The sequence below is a fragment of the Capra hircus genome, chromosome 6, assembly GCF_001704415.2.
Source record: "Capra hircus breed San Clemente chromosome 6, ASM170441v1, whole genome shotgun sequence".
Lineage (NCBI taxonomy): Eukaryota > Metazoa > Chordata > Mammalia > Artiodactyla > Bovidae > Capra > Capra hircus.
Window position 1 is genome coordinate 59,340,006 of NC_030813.1, and position 26,546 is coordinate 59,366,551.

At 40.5% G+C, this 26,546-nt stretch overlaps 1 protein-coding gene and 2 long non-coding RNA genes across 4 annotated transcripts in view; 1 reads left to right on the forward strand and 2 right to left on the reverse strand.

Moving 5' to 3' along the window:
• LOC108636219 lies at window positions 353-7,001 on the reverse strand. The gene is made up of 2 exons (XR_001918187.1): window positions 6,826-7,001; window positions 353-602 (listed from the first exon to the last, which is right to left on the reverse strand). It is a non-coding gene; the product is annotated as an uncharacterized LOC108636219 (long non-coding RNA).
• LOC102172700 lies at window positions 7,108-23,795 on the reverse strand. 2 transcript variants are annotated; one of them, XR_310075.3, is made up of 3 exons: window positions 23,403-23,795; window positions 8,244-8,437; window positions 7,108-7,375 (listed from the first exon to the last, which is right to left on the reverse strand). It is a non-coding gene; the product is annotated as an uncharacterized LOC102172700 (long non-coding RNA). The 2 variants fall into 2 exon arrangements; XR_001295792.2 differs by having other exon boundaries at window positions 8,244-8,472.
• Window positions 24,105-26,546, forward strand: part of UBE2K (ubiquitin conjugating enzyme E2 K) — a 68,898-nt gene continuing 66,456 nt past the window's right edge. The window contains exon 1 of the mRNA NM_001285657.1: window positions 24,105-24,167. Within this exon, the coding sequence (NP_001272586.1) occupies window positions 24,105-24,167 (63 nt within the window). The remainder of the gene's footprint in view (window positions 24,168-26,546) is intronic.

Genomic DNA, 26,546 nt, shown 5'->3' on the forward strand with positions numbered 1-26,546 from the left:
GAGGTGGTTGGACACGTGGTGTCACCTTTTGACCTTTCCTGAATTCTTCCAGTTGGTGGTGGCTTATTAGTTCCCTGTTCCTTACCAGGCCCTCCTGATGTAAAATAACTCATGCAAATGGTTACTATGGTGTCTGGCCAGGGTGGGCGGTTTCAGTCAGTGTGCTTCCCCTAACAACTGCCCCTTGAGAGACTTTATACTCAAGATACTTTTTGGGAATTGGGGTGTTCTCTTTCTTCTGTAACTTCTTTCTGCTGTGTATGGGTAGAGGCCTGCCTACCAGAGCAGAAGTCTCTCTCTACCTGATCTAACTCAAGGTATTCTGTGTCTGAAACCAGCATTTACCCTTGTAAAAACAGCAATTTAGGTTTAATCCCCTCACAGAGATTAAACAGACAGGGCCAAACAGGAGGCCTAAAAGGATGGTCATCAGTTCAGTTCAGTCGTTCAGTCATGTTCGACCCTTTGTGATCCCATGGACTGCAGCACACCAGGCTTTCCTGTCCATCACCAATTCCTGGATCCTGCTCACACCATGCCTATTGAGTCAGGGATGCCGTCCAACCATCTCATCTTCTGTAGCCCATGGCCATCACTGGGCCCTAGAAAGAGAAGGCAACATTTAGGGCAAGGGCTGCAGGGTGTGTGACTTTCTTCTGACTGGTTGTTGGTGGTGAGGCAACAGAGTGGTGCTCCAGGAATCTTGTGCTCAGCCTGAAGTTACCATCCTCCACCTGGGTGGGGGCCCCAGTTCTGCAAAAAAACTCAAAGACACTGTTAAGCGTATTTCTTGAGTAGAAATCAGGACCCTGCCTCAAGGCTGTACCATTATTTGATTGTTTCTCCTCTGTTTCCATATTCCCTTCCTTCCCTGATCAGCAATTGTTTGAATCTGCCCTTTGGGACTCAGGAAAGGTCAAGGAGGCTGAATGAAGCCTACATCCTACAAATAAGAAACGGAGAACATACTCTCCAGAACATACTCTGGAGATCCATACTCCAGAGCCCCACAGAATCCTGCTCAGTTTTAACGCAGGGAACTGGGCAACTATGACTTTGATAACTTCCTGTCAAAATGGGGCATAGGACTGTTTCAATTTGGCAGATAGACACTGAATTAGAAGTATTCTTGAGTTCTGAGTCCTAGATCTGAGTCTTGTATGATTAAAATCTCAATCCCTTGGTCGGACATTTTGGTGTAACAGACCCAATTAGAAATAATTGGAGGAGTGACAACAAGAATTTAAATAGACAAAACAAATCTCATTTCTTTTCAAGAATAGACCTGAAACCCAGTCTGGACGTGGCACTTCAGGGAGACTTGGAGCCAGGTAGCCAGCTGCCTAGTTTTATAAAAAGTAAGGTTGTAGTTACTAGCTGCCAGCAAACACGTTTCTGAGAATGTCTGGTGGTATCCAAGCCTGACACAACTCAGAAAACTCAAGTATTTAGCAATACAAGGTCTAATCTGAAATTACACCCATAGTATCACCTAGTTATTTCCTAGGATGTCTGAACCATAGCTACTCTATTTTGACTTTTAATTGTAAAATTTTCCTTAATAGCCAAAGCAGATATCACTATTAACGATGTCATTGTTTTTCTAGGTATGAGAAGATGCAAGAACTGGGACTCATAAAATCTTCTCCTGAAAAGATCTAATTATCTAAAGGCCTGTTCTGCAGTTTTTCCCAGAACACAGAGTGCCTTATTCCTGATTTTCACCCTGAACTCTTTTCAGGGGTCTTGAAGGTCAACAGCTGCAGTGGCCATGATTTAACCTTTCTGGAGGTAGATGGCAAGTGTCCCTTTTCAGTTGGCAGGGCCCTTTCTTGGTCGTAAACTTGACCATGATTTTGAGTGGGGGGCATTTCATGACCATGTCATCCCATGGTGCTGAGAACGTTCACTCTCAGGTCTGGCAAAGATTCTGTTGACAGGCCACTCAATGTGTTATTACTGGACGGGGCCATAAAACAGTATCCAAAGTTCTCTGGACCACTTGTCTTACTAGCCTCTTGGTCCAAGAAAACATTTCCTCTTGTTGTTTCTTCCCATATCTAGAGTTATACTGTTATCATTGATCTCATATGGAACTACATATTGTTTTGTCAGAGGCCTCAGTCACACATTTGGCAGTTTAAGAAATAGCAATTTTGTAAAACAGGCAAAATACGAATAATATCAGCTCAGTTCAGTTCAGTTGCTCTGTCGTGTCCAACTCTTTGTGATCCCATGTAGTGCAGTATGCCAGGCTTCCCTGTCCAAATAACATAGCCCAGCAGTATTAGTAAAGTCATAAGTAAGACTTAAGAACTTCCATTAGATGTAGCCCAGTATATCCCAGGTCACCCGACTTAATCTATTCTGTACTAAGAATTTTTATCTTCCAGGGAAATTATATACTGGCACTGTCTATAAGGCATATAACCCAGTTTCCTAGTGTTACTAAACTGATTATCCTTAGCATGATTTAATTGTTTCCAATATAGAGGAGACTTTCAACCTAAATTACCATAGCCTGGTGTTATCTATATAAATCTATCCCATAATTGAGGGAGATTTTTTTCCCTTTGTTGAAACTTTGCTGGTTGTTCTGATTGAGCTTGAGTAGTAGGAGAAAACTCAAATTTATGGCCAAGGTCAGGAGCAGGCATTATTAATTGGCCAGGTGAGGGGATCTCATTTAGTAATATCAATAGTGATCTGAATATGACTATAATCTTTCAAGTAAAATTTTTCAGGGCCAACTAGTTAGAGCCTTGGAGTAGAGAAATTCCCCAAGGTAACCCAGAACTAGACACAGGTAACTGGTCACAAAGCCAACAATTGGATTGATTTCTAAGACAAGCATAGGATCAGACCTATGATGGAAAAGCACTTGATTTATATGCAAAGGTCTAAAAAGTCAAGAAAACATTATGTATGATTATATGAATCAGGTCCAGCATCTTCGGCAAGCTGTCTATCTCTGATGTTGTCGTCTTCTTGTCCTGGTGTAGTGTAGTTTCTCTTCTGTTTGAGAGTCATTTTAAGGTGAGATCAGGTCAGCTGTCCTCTCTATAGATCAGTCCAGTGTAGGGGCCTTTGGAAGTGGGAATTAATCTAAGAGTCAATTTCCTTTCTATTTCACTGTGCATTAGTTAGTTAAGAGTATTTGATAAAAGGTCCTTCCATCTAGGTTGGAAACAGTCCCTTAAATTATGTCTTTTTTCAGTCCTGGTTGTAGGTCATGAGGCATCTTTATCCGAAAATAGATGACTGAGATAAGCTTCAGAAACAAACAGTGTGGTTTTAAAGAATTTAATTAAATTTTACATTAATACCACACAATAGCAAAGAACTATCCAGGAAATGAATCTTACTAGATACAGACCTCCATTAACAAACTGAAAACCCCATGGATGGAGAAGCCTGGTAGGCTGCAGTCCATGGGGTTGCGAAGAGTCGGACACAATCGAGCAACTTCCCTTTCACTTTTCACTTTCATGCATTGGAGAAGGAAATGGAGACCCACTCTAGTGTTCTTGCCTGGAGAGTCCCAGGGATGGAGGAGCCTGGTGGGCTGCCATCTATGGGGTCGCACAGAGTCGGACACGACTGAAGTGACTTAGCAGCAACATCTTTGAAACATCTTTTTCTCCCTAAAATTACCCTTATTTTTATCAAATATCACCAAATTAAGACTAGTTTGTTTGTAAAATAAATTTGGCCTGATGATTTATATAATCATAATTGATCATAGACTTTTTGCTTTGTTGAAACTTTTATAGCGTCTCAGACTGACCTTTTAAAATAAAACAGGGCTGGGAAAGTCATGCTAAAGGCTTATCACAGATTTCACCTAACAAACCTAGGTGAATTTTTCCCTTTTTAGGGTCTCAAAAATTCCATGAGATTTCTGTACCTGTTAGTGAGATAACCTCCCTAACTCATCTGATAAAGTTACTTGAAACCTAAGAATTTTCAATCTCTGGAGGAGTCAAATAGAGAGAAAATATAATTTTTAAAATTTGTTTATAATGTATAATTTTACCAAATTACTGTCATAATTAGTTTGAGGGGAAGGTTTCCCCTGCTTCTGGAAAACGCAGATTCAAACCTCTAATTTTTTCAGATAGAAACCATAAAAGTTACAAGTATATTTGCTGGTTCACTCAGTCCTTTTGTTAACTTTTGTGAAGTCATCAGCTTTCCCATTAGAATACCAGGACATATTAGAACATTAGGAACTCCATATAATTTCTAGGATATCTGTATTAGTAATATTTACCATATATATTTTTTTTACCATACATTTTAACCTGAGAGGATTTATTACTCATTTGATAGTATTTCCCATGTAATTTAACCAACCAAATAAACACAATTAGTTTAATAACTTTCTTTGGGATGTTTCAGGGGCCCTCTGAAGCATCCCAAAGTTAGCTAGAGGTCAAAAGAACTTCAACAGAATTCGATTTAGGAAGTTGTGTCCAAAAAAAATCAATCAAAAGGGTTTAGAACATTCCATCAGATTTAGTCAATGCTGATGGGTGGATCATTTAGCTTGTTGATATGTCTCAATGGGTATATATACCGGAGGCTCAAGGTCTAATGAAAGTCAACTCCGCCACATTGGACCTAGTTGGCTCTAACCAGTTTTCCTATGGTCATGTCATTCCTAACAAAATCTATTTATCTAACTAATTGTAATCCAATCCTGATCATGGGTAACTCTTTTTTAGTATTTTTTTATATATGTCTTCTACTGAAAACACATCTTAGTTTCCCTGTTTTCCACAATGACGTACATTTCTTGTTGACAAATTTGTAACAGAATACAGTCTTATTTGACCTCTAGTAAACCTAGGTACAACAGAAGTATTATACTTACTGATAGTTCTGAAGACATGTCTATGTTACCCGGTATCAATTTAATATTGAATATTTCCCAGTTCACATGAACCTGGAATTCATTTAGTTTAATTTAGAAGTATTTGATTTGTAAACACTTACTTTTCTTTAAGCCAATTAAATAGAGCTCATTACAAATAAATCTTAAAAATATTATCCAGAGACAAAGACGTACCAAGACATACGCATTTTCAGACAGACAAAATGCAAGGTCTAGCTTCATTTTCTAAACAATTCTAAGTTTAGAAATTATATTGTAATTTTATATTAAAATATAAAATTCACTAGTTTATAAATAACAGTTGGAATAAATAAAATTGTTAAAGGCTTCTTCCCATTTTTCCTCCGTCTCAGGAGTTAGAGACGGTCTAGATAAGTGAGCCTGAGAGCAGTGGTCTCAAAGCACAGGGAAAGAAAATCAAGTTCTAACAAAATGGCTGCAGGTCTAAACCAAATGGTGACCACACAAAGCAAAATGGCCATTACAAATCACGACACAGAACACACAGACCTGGCAGCCCCAATCGGACACTCCCTTAAATGCAAGATTATTCTCTCAGAAAGCCTGCTATAGAGACATAGAACTTCAGATGCAAGCACTAACAGAATAAAAGAAAGTATCTCAGGTCCTCAAAGATTTCAAAGAGAGGAAAGGAAACCAGGTTGAAAGAAAAGGGAGGTGGAGGCAGGAGAGGGGGGCAAAAGGGGTGGCCTTACAGACGTCTCCTGCCACCTGCAGACAACCAGGTGTTATGGAACTTTACACTGAACCTCCAGAGAAGGGAGGAACTTGGCCCTACCAGAAACCAGATGAGACTGCAACGGAACCAGAATTCAAACCAGAAACCAGACCAGAACAGAAGCAGAATTTGAGTTCTCTGCCAAGAGGAGGTGATCAGCCTACAAGCCTCAACTCAGGCTGAGGCGCTTTGACCAGATTTCTGTGTGCAGGACTGGGGGACTAGAAGAAAAGGGTAGGATAGGAAAGGTTAAGGAGAGGATCTGCTGGATCATCAAAAAAGCAAGAGAGTTCCAGAAAAACATCTGTTTTGCTGTATTGACTATGCCAAAGCCTTTGACTGTGGATCACAATAAACTGTGGAAAATTCTGAGAGATGGGAATATCAGACTACCTGACCTGCCTCTTGAGAAATCTGTATGCAGGTCAGGAAGCAACAGTTAGAATTGGACATGGAACAGACTGGTTTCAAATAGGAAAAGGAGTACATTAAGGCTGTATATTGTCATCCTGCTTATTTAAATTATATGCAAAGTACATGGGCTCCAATATCACTGCAGATGGTGATTGCAGCCATGAAATTAAAAGACGCTTACTCCTCAGAAGGAAAGTTATGACCAACCTAGATAGCATATTCAAAAGCAGAGACATTACTTTGCCAACAAAGGTCCGTCTAATCAAGGTTATGGTTTTTCCAGTAGTCATGTATAGATGTGAGAATTGAACTGTGAAGAACGCTGAGCGCTGAAGAATTGATGCTTTTGAACTGCGGTGTTGGAGAAGACTCTTGAGAGTCCCTTGGACTGCAAGAAGATCTAACCAGTCCATCCTAAAGGAGATCAGACCTGGGTGTTCATTGGAAGGACTGATGTTGAAGTTGAAACTCCAATACTTTGGCCACCTCATATGGAGAGCTGACTCATTTGAAAAGACTCTAATGCTGGGAAGGATTGGGGGCAGGAGGAGAAGGGGATGACAGAGGATGAGATGGTTGGATGGCATCACTGACTTGTTGGATATGAGCTTAGGTAGACTCCGGGAGTTGGTGATGGACAGGGAGGCCTGGCGTGCTATGATTCATGGGGTTGCAAAGAGTCGGACACAACTGAGCGACTGAGCTGAACTGAACTGAAGGAGAGGAAAGAGAGAGGGATGGGGAAGAGAGGTCAATAAAGTCTCTTATTCCTTACCCTGTTGGGGCACTCTGGCCAATTGTCCGCATCAAGAGGAGACCACAGACAAAAGGGTCCCAGTTGCAGCTGCTGGGTCTGGTCCATCGGTGGGCAAGCTGGTTCCTAAGTACCCTAAGTGGTCAGGATATCAGTCACAGCGAAGAAGAGTCCCACCAAAGTCACCACTTGTTGCAGGAAGGGGGACCCCTTCCAGGACCCAAAAGTGGGCTCTTGTCTCATACTCGGAAATGAATTGTTCAAGGAGACACATGTGCTGACAAAGCTAGAGGTTTTATTGGGAAGGGGTGTCTGGGCAGAGAGCAGGAGAGTAAGGGAACCCAGGAGAACTGCTCTGCCACATGGCTCACAGTCTTGGGTTTTATGGTGATGAGATTAGTCACTGGGTTGTCTTTGGCGAATCATTCTGACTCAGAGTCCTTCCTGGTGGTGCATGCATTGTTCAGCCAAGATGGATGCCAGCGAGGATTCTGAGAGGTGGTTGGACACATGGTGTCACCTTTTGACCTTGGTCGTAGCTTATTAGTTCCATGTTCCTTACCAGGACCTCCTGTTGTAAAACAACCCCATGTAAATAGTTACTATGGTGTCTGGCCAGGGTGGGCGGTTTCAGTCAGTGTGCTTTCGGTAACAGAAAGGAAGTAGGAAGATGGTGCCAGGGGTAGAGTCCAGACGAAAGGGGCAGAGGGAGAGAGACGAGATGGCACTGGAGGCAGAGCCTGAGACCAAAAAGGTTAAGGAAGAGCCTGAAGCTTTGGGAGCCATTTTAACTGTTTGCCTCAGTTCATTTTAAAGTTTTATTTAAAGCGGAAATTTTATGGAGACTCCTGATAATGCTGGGAAGCCCCAAAATACCAAATAAGCATTCCACTTAGGTCTGGAAATTTTTGAGCTATTGTAATTAAATCTGGCTTTATGGAAATTAAGTTTGAGAATTTCAAAAGCTCCCCATAATGGCCACTGGTATTCCAAACTGCCTTTGGGCAAGACAGCCCATTTAGTTAGAAGACACATGAGCAAAGACCATTGCTTTTAAACAAAATCAGCTGGAACCCTGTTGGGGGAAGCACCCTCAAAATATTTAGATAACTGGGTTCTCAATTCTTAGAGGTTTTTCTCTGGAGTTTAAAAAAATGATTTTAAACACTCAAAGATTTTACTGTTCAAACAGCTAATTCAAACTGCTTCCAAATTAATCACAATCAATTCTAAGGAAAGAGCTTGGTCCTGGAGGAGCCAGGTGAAATGCTTTTTAAAGTCAGTTTCCAGCTGAAAAACCTGGTACAATTTCCATGAGGCAGCTTCTATTTCCAAAGGAATGAGCCAATGAGATTTCAGCTAGTTTTAATTCAAACAGTTTGATCAAAAAATCAGAATGAAGGGCCAAACAAGTACTGGAATACAGAACCAAGACTTACCCTGGAAGAAAAAAACCTTAGAAACCTGAAGATCTTCAGAATGTAAACAGGATGTGAGATTGGATCCAGGAGAAAGATGCACTGCCAAACTTCAGGATCAGTGAGAAAAGTAGTGAGTGACAATGGGCTCCGTTTGTAGGTTCTGCACTTGTTTGCTCATCAGCTCCAGGGTCTTCCAGGGTCTTCTCTGGTCCCTGTATGGGCCACCAAAATGTTGACCTAAAACAGACTGCCAGATATCTCTTCAGCAATGATGGGTTTATCTGGGATTAGAATATTATTGCAATTTGGGGTCTGCAACCACAAACAGTCCTCCTCATGGCAACGGAAGGAGAACAAGTTTGTAGGTTGAAAAAGGAGTTGGAAGGGCTATAATAAACAAAGAGTTCTCAGCTTTTCATTGGCTGAGTCCTTCACGGAAAAAAAGTCTTTCTTCTTCCTATTGGGCTCTGCTATCACTACAGGGCATGAGAGTTCCCCATTCTGATCTTCCAGCTCTACTTAGTTGAGATTTATACTAGTTAATTTTTTATACATACTGAATTCAATATTTCTAAATAACTTTCATTAATATTTTCCTTTTGTTAACAGTCATAGTATCTACAAATAATTACAATCTTGTCCCGTTTTCTGATCATTGTAAGTTGAGCACTGACGTTAAGGGTGTAAGTTCTGGAGTCAAAGACCTGTGGGAATCCTTTTTCATTTCCTAGTATTTAACTTTGTGTGGGGCACATTAATTTGCCATCTTTCAGTTTCCTTATCTGCAAAATGAGGTTATTATAAGGGTAAAAGTTAACTTACATTCTAATAACATAATCACATGTGTAAAGTACCTGAGCATGTCTGACACTAAGTAAATTCTCAAAATGTTCCTTCTATTCCCTGGAACTTTGAACTGTCTAGAACTATCAGAACACTGTTAAATAGTACCCTTACAGTAATGAGATGGCTGTAGCAGTTCCAGTTCAGCTAACCTCAGTTCAGTCACTCAGTCACGTCCAATTCTTTGCAACCCCATGTACCACAGCATGCCAGGCCTCCCTGTCCATCACCAACTGCCAGAGTCTACCCAAACCCATGTCCATTGAGTTGGTGATGCCATCCAACTATCTCATCCTCTGTCGTCCCCTTCTCCTCCTTGCCCCCTCAATCTTTCCCAGCATCAAGGTCTTTTCAAATGAGTCAGCTCTTCGCATCAGGTGGCCAAAGTATTGGAGTTTCAGCTTCAACATCAGTCCTTCCAATGAACACCCAGGACTGATGTCCTTTAGGATGGACTGGTTGGATCTCCTTGCAGTCCAAGGGACTCTCAAGAGTCTTCTCCAACACCACAGTTCAAAAGCATCAATTCTTCGGTACTCAGCTTTCTTTAGGGAGAAGGAAATGGCAACCCACTCCAGTATTCTAGCATGGAGAATCCTGTGGACAGAGGAGCCTGGAGGGCTGCTATCAACAGGGTCGTACAGAGTCAGACATGACTGAAGTGACTTAGCATGCATGCATGCATTGGAGAAGGAAATGGCAACCCACTCCAGTATTCTTGCCTGGAGAACCCCAAGGACAGAGGAGCCTGGCGCGCTGCCATCTATGGGGTCACACAGAGTTGGACACGACTGAAGTGACTTAGCAGCAGCAGCTTTCTTTATAGTCCAACTCTCACATCCACACATGACTACTGGAAAAACCACAGGCTTGACTAGATGGACCTTTGTTGACAAAGTAATGTCTCTGCTTTTTAATATGCTATCTAGCTGGTCATAAATTTTCTTCCAAGGAGTAAGTGTCTTTTAATTTCATGGCTGTAGTCACCATCTGCAGTGATTTTGGAGCCCCCCAAAATAAAGTCAGCCACTGTTTCCACTGTTTCTCCATCTATTTGCCGTGAAGTGATAGGACCGGATGCCATGATCTTAGTTTTCTGAATGTTGAGCTTTAAGCCAACTTTTCATTTTCATCAAGAGGCTCCTTAGCTCTTCTTCTCTTTCTGCCATAAGGGTGGTGACATCTGCATATCTGAGGTGATTGATATTTCTCCCAGCAATCTTGATTCCAGCTTGTGCTTCTTTCAGCCCAGTGTTTCTCATGACGTACTCTGCATATAAGTTAAATAAGCAGGGTGACAATATACAGCCTTCATGTATTCCTTTTCCTATTTGGAACCAGTCTGTTGTTCCATGTCCGGTTCTAACTGTTGCTTCCTGACCTGCATATAGGTTTCTCAAGAGGCAGGTCAGGTGGTCTGGTATTCCCATCTCTTTCAGAATTTTCCACACCCTAACAGAAGCAGAAGATATTAAGAAGAGGTGGCAAGAATACACAGAAATGTACAAAAAAGATCTTCACAACCCAGAAAATCATGATGGTGTGATCACTCACCTAGAGCCAGACATCCTGGAATGTGAAGTCAAGTGGGCCTTAGGAAGCATCACTACAAACAAAGCTAGTGGAGGTGATGGAATTCCAGTTGAGCTATTTCAAATCCTGAAAGAAGATGCTGTGAAAGTGCTGCACTCAATATGACAGCAAATTTGGAAAACTCAGCAGTGGCCACAGGACTGGAAAAGGTCAGTTTTCATTCCAATCCCAAAGAAAGGCAATACCAAAGAATGCTCAAACTACCGCACTCATCTCAGACGCTAGTAAAGTAAAGCTCCAAATTCTGCAAGCCAGGCATTAGCAATACATGAACCATGAACTTCCACATGTTCAAGCTGGTTTTAGAAAAGGCAGAGGAACCAGAGATCAAACTGCCAACATCTGCTAGATCATCGAAAAAGCAAGACAGTTCCAGAAAAACATCTATTTCTGCTTCACTGACTATGCCAAAACCTTTGACTGTGTGGGTCAGCTAACCTAGAGGTAGGGAAAAGAGGAATGACTTGGATTTATGTCCCTTTAAAGAAATCTCCTTCTCCCGTCTCAGAACTCCAGCAGATCTCCCCTCATTGCTCACTGACCAGAATTAGAATTATAGAACATGCAACTGTAACTACTATCAATCAACAGTCACCTTTTGGGTCTTAGGGAGGTGCCCAGACTCCCTGAAGTACATGGCCACATGGAGGATGAACACTTGAACAAAAAGGGACTTAGCTAAGAAGGAAATGGGGCAGGTGAGGGAATCAAATTTGGACAGGCAATTAACAGTGTCCACTTCATAAATCAGCTCAGAATGTAAATGTTCGAACTCACTGTCTTCTTCCTATACGAGCACCTCCACCTCTCCTCCCTATATCTGTTAATGATACCAAAGAAAATCTGTGAATCTTCTGTGCTTCCTTCTTCTTGCCTTTATTTTCAAATAGTTGACTGGAAATACATTAACTATAAGTGTTTCTCCATGCACATCATTACCACTGTCTCTCAGATACCCATTACTTTTCTCCTAGAGCAGAAATATTCTCAAATATTTTCCTGTATCAGAATCTCCAAGAGGATGTATTAAAACAGACTGTTGGACCCTAAGGTAGTTTCTGATTCTAGCTCTGAGGTGGGAACCAAGAATTTGCCTTTCTAACAAATTCCTAGGTGATGTTGACACTGTTGGTCAGCATTTGGAAACTACTATTCTAGAATAATTTAACAGTTACCTAAACAAGTTTTATTCTTCCAGTCCCTCTCCATTCCAGTCCAGCCTAATGAGAGGCATCAGTATCAATGTTCCTAAAACATATAAGTATATCATTACCTTAAACAAAAACATTCAATAATTGCCCACTGTCTCAGATATTAAAAATTCATACTCTTGCATTGCTTCAGATAGGATTTTACAAACCTAAGAGAAACAGGTCATCTGGCCCAGACTATAGTTCTTTCTGGATTACTGATTCGAATCTTTGGTATGTTTTCTTTTTTTTTTTTTTTTGCCTCGCTGTGCAGGATCTTAGTTCTCCAACCAGGGATTGAACCTGTGTCCCCTGTATTGGAAGACCAGAGTCTTAACCATTGGACTGCCAGGCAAGTCCTCTTTTCTTCCATTTGTAATAACTGCTTTGTTGAGATGTAGTTCACATATAAAATTCACATTTTTACCTGGACAGATGGGATTGGTGAGGCTATTTTTAAAATAACATCTTTATTGGAATATAATTTGCATACTATACAATTCAACCATTTACAGAGTTGCATAATTACCATCATAATCAGTTTCAAAATACTCTCATCAGCCCCAAAACAAATTCTATGCCCATTAGCAGTCACTCTCCATTCCTCCCTCCTCTCTTCCTCCCCTTCCATCCAGACCTAGGCAACCAGTAATTTACTTCCCGTTTTGTATGGATTTCCTTATTCTTGGCAGTTTATAAAAATGGAGTAACACAATATGTGGTCCTTTATGACTGGTTTCTTCCACTTAGCATAATGTTTTTAAGGTTCATCCATGTGGCAGTCACCACTTTCTTTTAACTGCTGAATAATATTTCATTATTCAATATGATCACATATGGTTTATCCATTCATCAGCTGATGGACATTTGCATAACTTCCATTTTTTTGCTGATATAGATAATGTGCTTAGTTGCTCAGTTCTGTCTGACTCTTTGTGACCCCACGGACTGAAGCCCACCAGGCTCCTCTGTCCATGGAATTTTCCAGGCAAGAATACTGGACTGGGTTTCCATTTCCTACTCGAGGGGATCCTCTCAACCCCAGGGATTGATCCAACCTGCGTATCTTGCATCTCCTGCGTTGGCAGGAAGGTTCTTCACCACTGTGCCACTTGGAAAGCCCAATATGAATAATACTGCTGTGAATATTTGTGCACACAGTGGTATTTTAATGCTTAAAATCCATTTCTAAAACCACAAGCTCTGAACTCTCAAGACATGTAATTTCTGTGCTATTTATTTTAAAATTAGCATGTGCTATCCTGTATTTGTAGTCATTTTTAAATGAGATATTCTATCTCCCCCAATAAATAGGTAGTTTCATAACCAGAGGCCATATCTTTTTTCTCCATGTATCCCATTCATCTAACTTGATCTCTTGCATTATAGTTACTTGAACATCCATAATGTTGATAATTATAGTGGCATTTATTCAAATTTAAAATTCTGCCTGGAAAGAAAGATAAGACTAACCTTCTGTGGTTAAAAGCTTGAGATGATTCCTCAAATATAGTGTCAAGTGTATTTGTATCTGACAAGGCTAAGACCCTTCAAGACAGAAAGGATAGTCTCTTCAACAAATAATGCTGGGAAAACTAGATATCCACATGCAAAAGAATGTAGTAGGACTCTTATACCAAATGCAAAATTAACTAAAAGTGGATCAAAGACAGCTAAACAACTAAAACTATAAAACATCAAAAACTGTAAAAGCCTTGGAAGAAAATATAGAGGAAAATCTTATGACAATGGGTTTGACAATGATTTTTTAGATACGACACCAAAAGCCTGGGTGACAAAATAATTGGACTTCATCAAAATGTAATACTTTTTTTTGCATCAAAGGACACTATCAAGTTAGAGAAAAGTTAATGCACAAAATAGGAGAAAATATTTGCAAATCATCTATCTGAATAAGGGATTAATATTGAGAATATATATATTTTAAATCTCCAACAACTCAACAACAAAACAAACAACTTGATTAAAAAATGAGCAAAGGACATGACTAGATACTTACTTCTCTAAATAAGATATACAAATGTTAACAAGCACGTGAAAAGATGCTTGACATCATTAATCACTAGGGAAATGCATATCAAAACCACAATGAGATATCACCTCACACCCATTAGGATAGCTATTGTTAAAAAAAAAAAAAAAGTAATAAAGTGTTGACAAAGATGTAGAGAAGCTGGAACCCTGCTGCATGGCTGGTGGAAGTCTAAGATGGTGCAACCACTGTGGATAATGGTATGATGGTTCCTCAAAAAATTAAACAGAATTACCAAATGATCCACCAATTTCACTTCTGGGTATATATTCAAAAGAACTGAAGCAGAGTCTCAAAGAGAATTTGTAGACCCATGTTCATAGCAGCATTATTCATAGTAGCTAAAAGACGAAAAAAAAAATCCAGTTGTCCTTTGATGATGAACAAATAAACTAAATGTGGCATATATGTGCAACGGAATCTTAAATTACTCTCTTTTGAAAAGAAAGGAAAGTCTGGTAACACGCTACAATGTAGATGAACTCTGAAAATATTGTTAAGTGAAATGAGACAGACACAAAAGGACAAATACCGTCTGATGCTACTTACATGAGGTAACTAGAATAGTCAAATTCATAGATACAAAAAGTATAATACTGTTACTGGAGGCTGAAAAGAGGGAGGAATGGAGAGTTATTTTTTAATGGACATGAGTTTCAACTTGGGATGATGAAAAAGTTTCAGAGATGGATGGTGGTGATAGTTACACAACAACAACGTGAGTGTATTTAATGCCGCTGAAAAGTACACTTAAAAATGAGTAATAGTAAATTTTTTTAACCAAAATTTTAATTTTTTTTACCAAAATTTCAAAACAAAAAAAAAGCTGTAATGAAGTGTTGCAAAGAAGTCTAATGAGAGCCTATATAGAAACCCTTGGTACTTAGTTTTATATAATGGCAGAAATCTAAAAATCTAATTATCCAGTGTCAAGAATAAGGCATTGTGTGGACTCCTGTGGTGGTCCAGTGGCTAAGATTCGGTGCTCCTGGCTCAGGTTGGATCCTTGGTCAGGGAACCAGATCCTACATGTTGCAACTAGGAGTTCACATGCCTCAATGAAGATGGAAGATCCAACACGCTGCAACTAGAGCAGCCAAATACATATTAAAATATCGAACAAGCCTTTATGTTTTTTAAAAATAATTCCATTCAGCAGCGAATGTGCTTCATCTACACACTAATCTAGACATATCTGAAACTCTAATCGGTGGAGTCAGTTCAGTTTATATTCACTCAGTCTTGTCTAACTCTTTGTGACCCCACGGACTGCAGCACGCCATGCTTCCCTGTCTATCACCAACTTCCGGAGCTTGCTCAAACTCATGTCCATAGAGTCAGTGACGCCATCTAACCATTTCATCTTCTGTTGTTCCCTTCTCCTGCAGCCTTCAATCTTTCCTAGTATCAGGGTTTTTCCAATGAGTCAGTTCTTCGCATCAGGTGGCCAAAGTATTGGGATTTCAGCTTCAGCATCAGTCCTTCCAATGAATATTCAGGATTTATTTCCTTTAGGATGGACTGGTTTGATCTCCCTGCAGTCCAAAGGACTCTCCAAGAGTCTTCTCCAACACCACAGTTCAAAAGCATCAATTCTTCTGTGCCCAGTTTTCTTTATGGTCCAGCTCTCTTACATCCATACATGACTACAGAAAAAAACATAGCTTTAACTAGGTGGACCTTTGTCAGCAAAGTAATGTCTCTGTTTTTTAATATACTGTCTAGGTTGGTCATAGCTTTTCTTCCACGGAGTAAACGTCTTTTAATTTCATGGCTGCAGTCACCATCTGCAGTGATTTTGGAGACCAAGAAAATAAAGTCTCTCACTATTTCCATTGTTTCTCCATCTATTTGCCATGAAGTGATCTTTGTTTTTTGAATGTTGAGTTTTAAGCTTCACTCTCCTCTTTCACTTTCATCAAGAGGCTCTTTAGTTCCTCTTCACTTTCTGCCATTAGAGTGGTATCATCTGCATATCTTGATTCCAGCTTGTAACTCATCCAGTCCGGCATTTCTCACAATGTGCTCAGATATAGGTTATATAAACAGGGTGACAGCAGACAGCCCTGCCATACTCCTTTCTTGATCTTGAACCAATCAGTTGTTCCATACAGGGTTCTAACTGTAGCTTCTTGACCCATATATAGGTTTCTCAGAAGACAGTAAAGATGGCCTGGTATTCTTATCTCTCTAAGAGCTTTCACAGTTTGTCATGATCCACACAAAGGCTTTAGTGTAGTTGATGAAAACAGAGATAGACGTTTTTCTGAAACTCCCTTGTTTTCTCTATAATCCAGCGAATGTGGCAATTTGATCTCTAGCTCCTCTTCCTTTTCCAAACCCAGTTTGGGTATCTGGAAGTTTTTGGTTTGCATAATGCTGAAGCCTAGCATGCAAGATTTTAAGCATGGCCTTACTAGTACGGGAGATGAGTGTACTTTTCTGATGGTTAGCACATTGTTTAGTACTACCCTTCTTGGGGACTGGGATGAGGATTGACCTTTTCCAGCCCTGTGGCTACTACTAGGCCTTCCAGATTTGCTGACCTACTGACTGCAAAACCCCTTCATAGATCACTGCCTTCTTGTTGTGAAGGGGCTTGCGTAATTCAGTGAAGCTGTGAGCCATGCCATGCAGGGCCACCCAATACTGATGGGTCATGGCAGAGCTCTGACAAAGCGTGATCCACTGGAGGAGGAAAAGCAAACCACCTCAGTATACTTGCCATAAGACCCTCATGAATTGTATAAAAGGTCAAAAAGATATGACACTAAAAGATGAGTCCCCCATCTCTGAAAGTGCCCGATACATTACTGGGGAAGAGCAGAGGAGAATTACCAATAGCCCCAGAATGAATGAAGCGGCTGGGCCAAAGTGGATAAGAATTCATACTACTGGCCAACACATCAAAATCACTTTAAAAAGAGTAAAATGTAGTTTTTACTGAGCACAGTGCTTTTGCTGAGATGTTTATATAATAAACATGTCTTCTGCTACTTTAAATTATGATTTTCCTTATGTTTCTTTAGTGTGTCTAAGTCGTGGGCCTTGCTAACTTCAGGACCTATGGGGGAATTCTTTTGCATATGTTTCCCCAAGCCTCTGGATAGAGGCTGAATTGTTAACCCTGGAAAGGAGTAATTTCTTAGGACAGTACAGCTGAATGCTCAGCTGTAGAGAGGGGAAAGCGGGTGTGAATCTCCACTCCAGGGAGCACCAATTAAGGGAAAGATACTGATCTACTGTTCATAAGGCAATGCCTCAGCTGGCCCTTCAGAGTTTCACCTTAGTGGGGAGAACTGTAACTTTGAGTTCCTCAAAATAATCCTGATTTAGAGACTGTAGAGCAGGATTGATTGATTAGTAGTTTTTCTAAAGAGCAACCACATTCAGGAGAGTAGGGAATTATGGTTGTACCTTGGTCTATCAGACAGGGTCCCGACAGGAAGTCGGTGGTTAATGAGAAGAATTTGTTCAAGAGACTGTTTACAAAATGTTAAAGGAAGCTAGCAAAGGCTAACAAAAGCAGGGAGCTCTTGGTGCCTCCAGGCTTGAAAGGATAGGAGCCCATAATTCCTGGAATCTTGAAAGAACTATAGCAGTAGCTGTAGCTGCAGCTGAAGGAAACTGAAACTGAAGTTGCTCAGTCGTGTCCGACTCTTTGTGATCCCATGGACTGTAGCCTACCAGGCTCCTCAGCCCATGTAATTTTCCAGACAAGAGTCCTGGAGTGGGTTGCCATTTCCTTCTCCAGGGGATTTTCCCAACCCAGGGATCGAACCCGGGTCTCCTGCACTGCAGGCAGATGCTTTACCGTCTGAGCCACCAGGGAAGCCTGCAGCTGAAGGAAAGAGCTATTGAAATTGTGGCCTTTGGGAGGGAAAGGTAGCATGTTAACCCTTGGCCTCATCTCCTGCCAGAGCATTCCACTGGCTGTGTTCAACTGGAATCCAGAAAGTAAGAAAGCTTTGTATATGTAGTGAACTCCTTGGCAGCCCATACTTCCAGCATCCAGAGGCACAGAGTAGAGAACAGTGGAGAGCGAATTTGGAGGAGCAAACAAAGAATATCTGGCCAATTTAATGCAGCTTATATGATTTGTCAAAATCTGTATTCTGAATGAATGATAGGTAATTGACAATCAAGGGACTAGGTAGGTAGAAGTTAGTTGTGGATTTTAGTTAGCAGGAAGTCCCATGTTGACTAGTTCATGGTCTTTGAGACAACTAAAAGAAGAGGAATTTGAAGAGTGGCCTCTGGAGGATTGGGATCTTTCACTGGAGACCCAGTGATTCTAGGGTCTAAAAGAGAGCACTCTGGTTTAGAGGACAGAAAGGAATTCAGGAACTCAGCAAAAATAACTGGGATGATCAGCAGAGGGCAGTCTATCGGAAAGGTGGTTGGTATCTTGACTATGAAGTATGAAGGTCCTATAACTATGTCCCAGCTGTAGTTGCATATTCCTTGGACGGAGTGGAATTATGAGGTCCTTTCCTAAAAAGCTCCCACCTAAACAGCCTCTGTGTCTGACAGGAAGAAAAGGTAATTTAAGGCAAGGGAACATTATTCTGTGCTATTGAAACAGCTTTCCCTGCCATGCTACAGATATTCTGAAAGCCACAGTGGTGGGGGTTCTGATCTATTCTCTATATTTGAAATAATACAGTGTGCATTACAATCAATACTGTGGTGCCCACTGGCCTGGAGCTAAGTTCAACAGTTCAACTGTGGATCTGAATGCTGGTTTCCACTCTTGCTGCTAGAGTTCGTCATCCCAGCTGGGGTGGTAGGGGAGAGGAGCTAACAAGATGGGAAGGGTAGGACTCAGTGAAAGAGGGGGAAAAAAATGCAAACTGACCTTAGAATTATGACTGGGTGTTTCAAAAGGAGAGTTAAGTGAGGGGCTTGGATAGAATAGGCAGTGGTGAGGGACAAAGGAAAAAAGTCTCAAAAAAACTAGCAAAACACAAGGTCAGGAGAGGGCTGTAGGAAAAAAAAGTTCCTCTACATATAGAACAGGATATTTGAATCTGTAGAGCAGTCATAGTAACCAGCAGGAGCTACAAAAAGGAAGACTTACTTGTTTCCAATGTAGGGGAGTATTATCAATGGTCAGCAAAGCACGATTATGCCTTGCCACAATTCTTTTTATGCGAATCAACATATCAAAACACATTGTTCTGTTAGAGACAGCAGAGAGCTGGCAGATGAACTTTCCTCCATACATCTAAAACCAATTTCACACACTTCAATAAATAAGTAATTATTAAATAATGTTTATATACACTATATATTCTGAAAGTGGAGAACTTTCTAGATCTAAATCTCATGCTTCAGCAGTACATTTAAACAGTCACAGGCACCAGGGACCAAGCGATGGTGTATGCTCAGTTGTGTCCAACTCTTTGTGACCCCATGGACTGTAGCCCACCAGGCTTCTCTGACCACTGAATTTTCCAGGCGAGAACACTGGAGTGGCTTGCCATTTCCTACTTCAGGGGATCTTCCTGACCCAGGGATCAAACCAGTGTCTCTTGAGTCTCCTACATTGGCAGGTGGATTCTTTACCAACTGTGACACCTGGGAAATAGTACAGTATGCTCAAATGTACTTCATTATACTCTTAAAGAATATACTGAGGATTCCAAAAAGCATTTGTTTACATCAGTTAAAGGGCATTGTGTTAGAAATTAAAACTAAGAAATTACTGAAATATTTACTAATAAATAACTATAATAAAATCCATTATATGCTTTATAAATAGTATAACTTCAGTGAAAAATAACTGTTTTCTAAAACAAAATCTCTTTAATGCTGGCTTAATGGAACACAGCTGAATTTTAATATATGCCTTTGCATTCAATATGTTGCACATGTTGCTCTGATTGAAGTACATAAAGAAAATCTAGCCTTATGCAGATTGGAAAGGGAAGGAATATTTTAATAACCTTTTCAGATAACTGTGGATATTATTAACTCTACACTAAATCTAGACAAGTGGTAATTTCTCAAAGGTTAGCTGAAATGTTATGAACTTTTTGTACTGTTACATTAAAATCCATCAGTCTGTCTTGATCCTTTTTTCGTTTTTTTTTGTCTTGATCCTTGAATGGATGTTTTCCCCATGATGATTTTGTAACACTATGCATTGGTATTTGGACCAATTATTACCTGACTAATTTATGCAGATCTTCCAAATGTTGACATACTCCATTGTATAATTTCTAGTAATCATATTTGTCAATATCACCCAATTTAATCAGAAGGGTCTTTAAGCATATTGGTAAGCTGTCAAGTCACAATGGCAGACATGTTTTGTAAAACTTTTTCAGTTGAAAGCTTGAATTTATCATGTTTAACAAATTCTGTCAGTTATTTTTCCTTGATGTGATAGCTTACATTGTTCATTTTTGATAAATCATCTGCCAAATAGCCAACTCTTAAGAGAAGTTGTTTGTCTCAATCATTAAGGGAAAATCGTGTTCCATGAAAAAAATGATTAAGTTCAGCTTGCAGCTCAACCATTTTGTACAAGTGCTTTACCATGAGCTTTGGTATACAGAAGTCCTTTATGTATCCTTTTCCTGTGTGTGTGTGAGTCGCTCAGTCGTATCCGACTCCTTGCCACCCCATGGACTGCAGCACACCAGACTCCTCTGTCCATGGAATTCTCCAGGCAAGAATACTGGAGTGGGTCGCCCGTTCCCTTCTCCAGGGGATCTTCCCAATCCAAGGATCAAACCCAGGTCTCTTGCATTGCAGGCAGATTTTTCACTATCTTAGCCACCAGGGAAACTCACTTTTCATGTATCATACAAAACATTGAGACTTTACTTGAAAGTTGAGGTTTAATAATAATTAATAATCCCGACTGCTTCAGTGAAGACATTCTAAAGTGAAAGATTTTTAAATAGTGAGTGGATGAGTTTAGTAACATACTAGCACAGTAATTTTTTTGCTCACTACTGCTTTTACAGCACCATTATACCATTTTTAAAAAAAGACTTCCCTGTAGCTCAAACGGTGAAGAGTCTGCCTGCAATGCAGCAGACGAGGGCTCGATTCCTGAGTTGGGAAGATCCTTTGGGGGCTGCAAAGAGTTGGACGCGACTAACACACAAACACTGCTTTTACATCAACACGGTAAAAAGGAAAATAATGTCCTAGGTTTATTTTGATAATAGTTTAGGCATTGCAGACATCTCAGGGATCCCTCTCCCCAGGTGACTGCAGACTATACTCTGAGATGAGTATTTCCTTATCCTTGCTAGAATGTAAATCCTACCATTTGAGGGTTTTTTTGATCTTGTTCACTGGTATGCCTCCAGGGATTAGATCATGCTTGGCACACAGTAGGCATTCAATAATTATTCAATTAATTATTTAATGAAGTAATCAGCACTAACATATCAGCAAAGAGATTATAACATGCTTTCTGGAAATTCATTTTTAAAAATTTAGATATGAATAGGTAAAACATACAATAGGATACATGATGAAAAGTCTCCCACTTTGCCTTCCTCAAGGAACTTAAACTATCTCAGAGATTACCACTGCAGTCAGTTTCTGATGTATTTTTCCAGTGATACTTTATGGATTCACAAGCATATACACAAACATACTCCTTTCTTCCCTCACATAAACGGTGGTATATTATACACAATCTGGACAGAATCGTAATTTTTTAAAAACAGCAATTATTTATTTATTTGGCTGCACTGGGACTTAGTTGCAGCATGCAAGATGTTCAGTTGTGGCATATGAACTCTTAGTTGAGGCATGTGTGATCTAGCTCCCTAACCAGGGATCGAACCTGGGCCCCCTGTATTGGGAGCATGCAGCCTTAGCCACTAGACCACCAGGAAAGTCCTAATAATGGTTTTTAAAGTAAACTTTTTCTTTCGGAATAATTTTGGATTTACAGAAATGTTTCAGAGAATCTTGTATACCCTATACTAACTTCTATTAATGTTAGCATCTTACATAATCATAGTACCATGTCAAAATTAAGAAATTAAGTTACACTATTAACTAAATTACAAAATTTTTTCAGATCTCACTAGTTATGTCCTTTTGGTTCCAGGGTCCAATCCAGGATACCACATCACTTTCAGCATAGTGTTCTTTTTCTCCCTAAAACGTATTTTGAGGATTGCCTCATGTCAGTTAATTGGCAGTTGCCTCATATTGTTAATAGGAAGGACTGTAAAAATGGAGTGAAAGTGGAATTTCAGGGCCAGTGATTATGTGCATTTAAAAATGACCAAACTTCTCTTCCCCAAAGAAATTAGCATACCCTTCTAATTAGTTCCCCTGTGATTTGAGTGTTTTAAATTTCTTTGAAGCGCCAAGATTAATATTGGGGACTGAATTAAAGTGATAAAGGTGAAGTATTCAAAAAGTTTTTTCACACATTGAAGTAATTATTTTTAATGTACTGGCACAAATACACATAGCATTTCAACACTTATACATTATACCATATTTTATTGTGCCATGACCCACATGTACAGTTGGTTCGCCTTAGGACCACTAGGGGGCTCTGCTGGAAGGGTTTTTATAGTTCTTCCGTTTAGGGGAATGTTTCCAGATGCTTTAGAATTCTAAACTCTTAAAACTTGGAGGAGATCATCTCATCCAGCTTCCTTATCTTGCAGAAAGAGGAAACCAAGGCTGAAGAGAGAGAGCTGGTATGGAAGGGGGCTGGAATTTAAAATCCCCTCTTGCTTCCTGCGGCAGTTCAAGAAATTCTTTTCTTGCCATGTGCCTCCACTGAATGACTCATACCCAGGGGCTTATTTTTTTTTACTGCCACAATTTTGGTAATTTTTGCTAAGACGGTGTATTTGTGATATTTTCCTAACAGGATGCTTTACTGATTAGTTAGGTGAAAGAAATGCATGAAATATAAACTTCTAAATAAATATTATTTATTACAAAATGTTTTCTACTCAAAGCATCCCTTAGTATCAAAACCATATTACTGGAAGCCCTAAAAACCACTTTTCAATTGCCTTTCAAATTTACTTCCCACTTAAAACATTTACTCTTTACTCATTTATTCATTCAATATTCATTGAGTGCCTACTAGCACAAGCCACTGTTGTAGACTCTAGGCTTACAGAAGTAAAGCTGCCCTTCCTCCCCAAGAGGGACAGGTTTCTCCAGTTTTCCCTATATATTCAGTTACTGAACATATCTTAGTTCAGTGGTTTTCATACTGTGGTCTCTGAACCAGCAGCACCTGGGAACTTGCTAAAAATGCAAATTAGGCCCACCTTACACTCTTTTGTTTTTTCTTAAGCTCTCCAGGGATCCTGATGTACATTCAAGTTTTAAAGCTATGGTTTTAGTTCCACGGCTTGTTATTAATTATCTAAGTAGGCCAAAGATCAACATCTGGCTTCTAAACCCATCTCAGGCATCTCCACTGAGACTCGGTCTCAATTACAACTGAGATACAACAATGACCATACTTAATTTAATGATTTGTTGTACCTGGAAAGATCCTGGGATGACTGCAGTAACAGAACTGTAACGGCTGCAGGACAAAAACGAACCGCAGTGGCTTTTCAGAACCAACAGAAAATAGGCCAGACCGAGTTCCCGGACAGTGTTTTCCGACACTAGACACAGCCGGATACATTAAGCCCGTGGTCTGGCTGAGTCAGGGCGGCGCTCCAAGCTTAGAGGGGCCGCGTGAACCCGTCACGTTGGACTCGAACCTTCGGCTAGAGGCGAAGGTCTGGAAGCCTCCACCGTACCACCTACGTTCGTACAGGGGCGGAGGCGCCGGAGACGACCCGTGAGGCCCGGGAAGCCCCGGCCCGCGCGGAAGCCGCACCCTCCTGGCTCCAGACGCCGACAGGGCGGAGCCACGCGGCCGCAGCTCAGGCAGAGACGCGCCGCACAGCGCGGCGCAGGTTCGCGGCTAAGGCGTATGGGGCTACGACGGGAGCGGCTGCGCCGCCGGGCCGGGTCAGCGTCGTGCGCATGCGCGGACCCGGCGCCATTTTGGTGGCCGGGCGCGGAGGTGATTCCACACTGAAGATAGTGCGGCGGCCGGGGTGGCAGTGGCAGCGTTCGTGTGCTCGGGTGTGAATCGCCGGGGGAGGAGGCGGTGGAGGAAGAGGTGGCGGCGGTGGCGGTGGTCGTAGCGGTGGCGGAGGAGGCGGGTACGAATCAGCTGCGGGCGGAGACATGGCCAACATCGCGGTGCAGCGAATCAAGCGGGAGTTCAAGGAGGTGCTGAAGAGCGAGGAGGTCAGAAATGAACTCCCGGACGTCCCCCACATCAGCCCAGGGCGGGAGGGCCCTTCCGGTGGCAATCCCAATATCCCTGGTAACCCCCGGTTGGCCTTCTTTGCGGCCGCCCTTCTGCCTGTGGGGAAGCAGCAGTCTCCCCCTCCTTCCGCCGCCTTCCCCTCCCCTCCCCGGGCCCTGGGATGGACGGTCTCGCGGGCGGGGGGTCTGGGGAGGAATAAGGTTTAAGGGGCAGATGGAGAAAGGGCGCTTATCGTCGGGTGTGAGCTCTAGAGAGCGCCCCACGGCAGTGGCAACAGCTGGAAGTGTGGCTGTAGGGTGGGGAGGTAGCAGGCCGAGCCTGAGAAAACCCGGGAAGTGGGTTGGGGGAAGGGGAAAGGTGGTAACTGGATCCGGAGAGCCGCGTCGCTCAAAGGCCCACACTTTTCAGGGTATTCTGGGTTATAGCCGGTCTGGCTGCCACCCTCCTTTCCTTACCGAAGGAGTGATTGATGAGAGAAGGATGTTCGGAGTTAACTCCCTCTCGGTTGGGTGTTGGGAGAAAAGAGAAGACATAATGGGGTACTAGCTTATTTGAGTGGGCGATAAGGGAATTTTCACCTGAGATAGAAAATTAATTCCGTATTAGACTATTTTCTCATTTCCACTTACTCCGACATTCTAGGCCTCTTTTTCGATTGACATGTGAAGCTTTTTGACTAGGTAAAGGCACGTTCGGTATATTAAATACGTTTAAATATTTTTAGCTAAGATTAGGAAAAAATAGTGGAGTGTATGAGTAGCTTATTTCAAAATACTGTTTACAAGTTATAGATGAGAGAGTCTGTCCTAAGACAATGCCTCTGTGACACTGTTGTGGTGTGCCATTTGTGCCATGAAACTTCATTATGATGTCCCCATAGTTATTTCTTACTTTTGAAAAGTGTCCTACTTAAAAACATGAGATTTCAGATTAATACATTGTTATGTTTCTTTATTAAGTAGGTTTATTCCAACATATATCTGAAATGATGAAAAATTTTTGTCTCAAGCTACTACTCTTCAGTCCTGTAGAAATTTTAGGTACGCTGATATTGGCCACATTTGTTAATATATTTTAAATGTTTCGGTAATTTGACTCAAAATTATGAAAGTATAGTACATTTTTCACACCCATAATCAACAGGAATGCTAGTTTGTTTTTCCTCCTTGGACTCAACAAAGATTAAAAATACTGAATGGTTATTTTCAAGATGTCAAATATCATTATCGAATATATTATTGCTATTTGTGCTTTTCTCTTGTGAAATTCAGCATTCTAAGTGTGTGATGAGTTATTGACAAGTCTGATAGCAAGCACTTGAACTTTATTTGTGCCACTGAATCTGAAGTGATTTTGTGTCTTTACAGTTAGACGTAGAGAAGATTCTTTAAAATTATTTAAAAATGCCAAATCCTAGCAGATTTATTGAATATAATAGTATATACGTAATGACTGGTTTTACAGAGCATGTGTATGAACTCTGACCTCTGTATTTGTTCAAGTGCCAAAACTCTGAATGGAAGGATGACTTTGTGTTTTTGTGGTACAGTGCAGAAAAAGAATCATAAATACCTGCACTGTGATATATAGTGAGACAGTGATTCTAAATTTTTCTTTAGTAAGAAAAGATTTTCCAGGATACTTGACATATATCTTCCTAATGAAAGTTTGCAGCTAGTATTATTGCCAGTAGCCTAGAACATTTCTTCTGTAGTACAGTTGTACAAGCCTGAAACTTAGTATAAGACTTTAATGCTTTATTTTCTATTACTTAAAAGTAGTCACTGCTCTTGTAATTCGTATAGTCTCTGTATTATGTGAAGTGACTTTTCACCATGATATTCTTACTACTTGAAGTTTAAAAGAAATCTTGTATTGCTCTAGTAATGCATATTGTTAAAATAATACAGCTTTTTATATATAAGCAATGATGAAACCTTGTTTCAAGTAAGTGACGTAGTGTTTCAGAGGAAGAAAACAAAATCCAAACAGGAAAATTATTTTTTTAAGAACAATGTCTTTATAAATCTGGAATGAAACTTCTTCCAGAAAGAACATTTAGGAAATGTAATTCAACTAATTACAGATAATTTAATATTGGAATTTATAACCAATAAATAGCTTTATTTTCACCAATATATTTTATTTCATTGATACTTAAGTCCAATTCTATAGGTGTATTATGTTGATTATTTTCAGTACGTTGAAGTACAGTCCACATGTTTCCTTTTTATGTATGTAAATGCAGTATTTGAGTGGCTGGTATAATAAGTATTTCCTCATGCCATCTATGTAAATCTTCATTTTACCAAAGTTTATTTCATATTTTTGTGTTTACTAACAATCTTGATTGATTT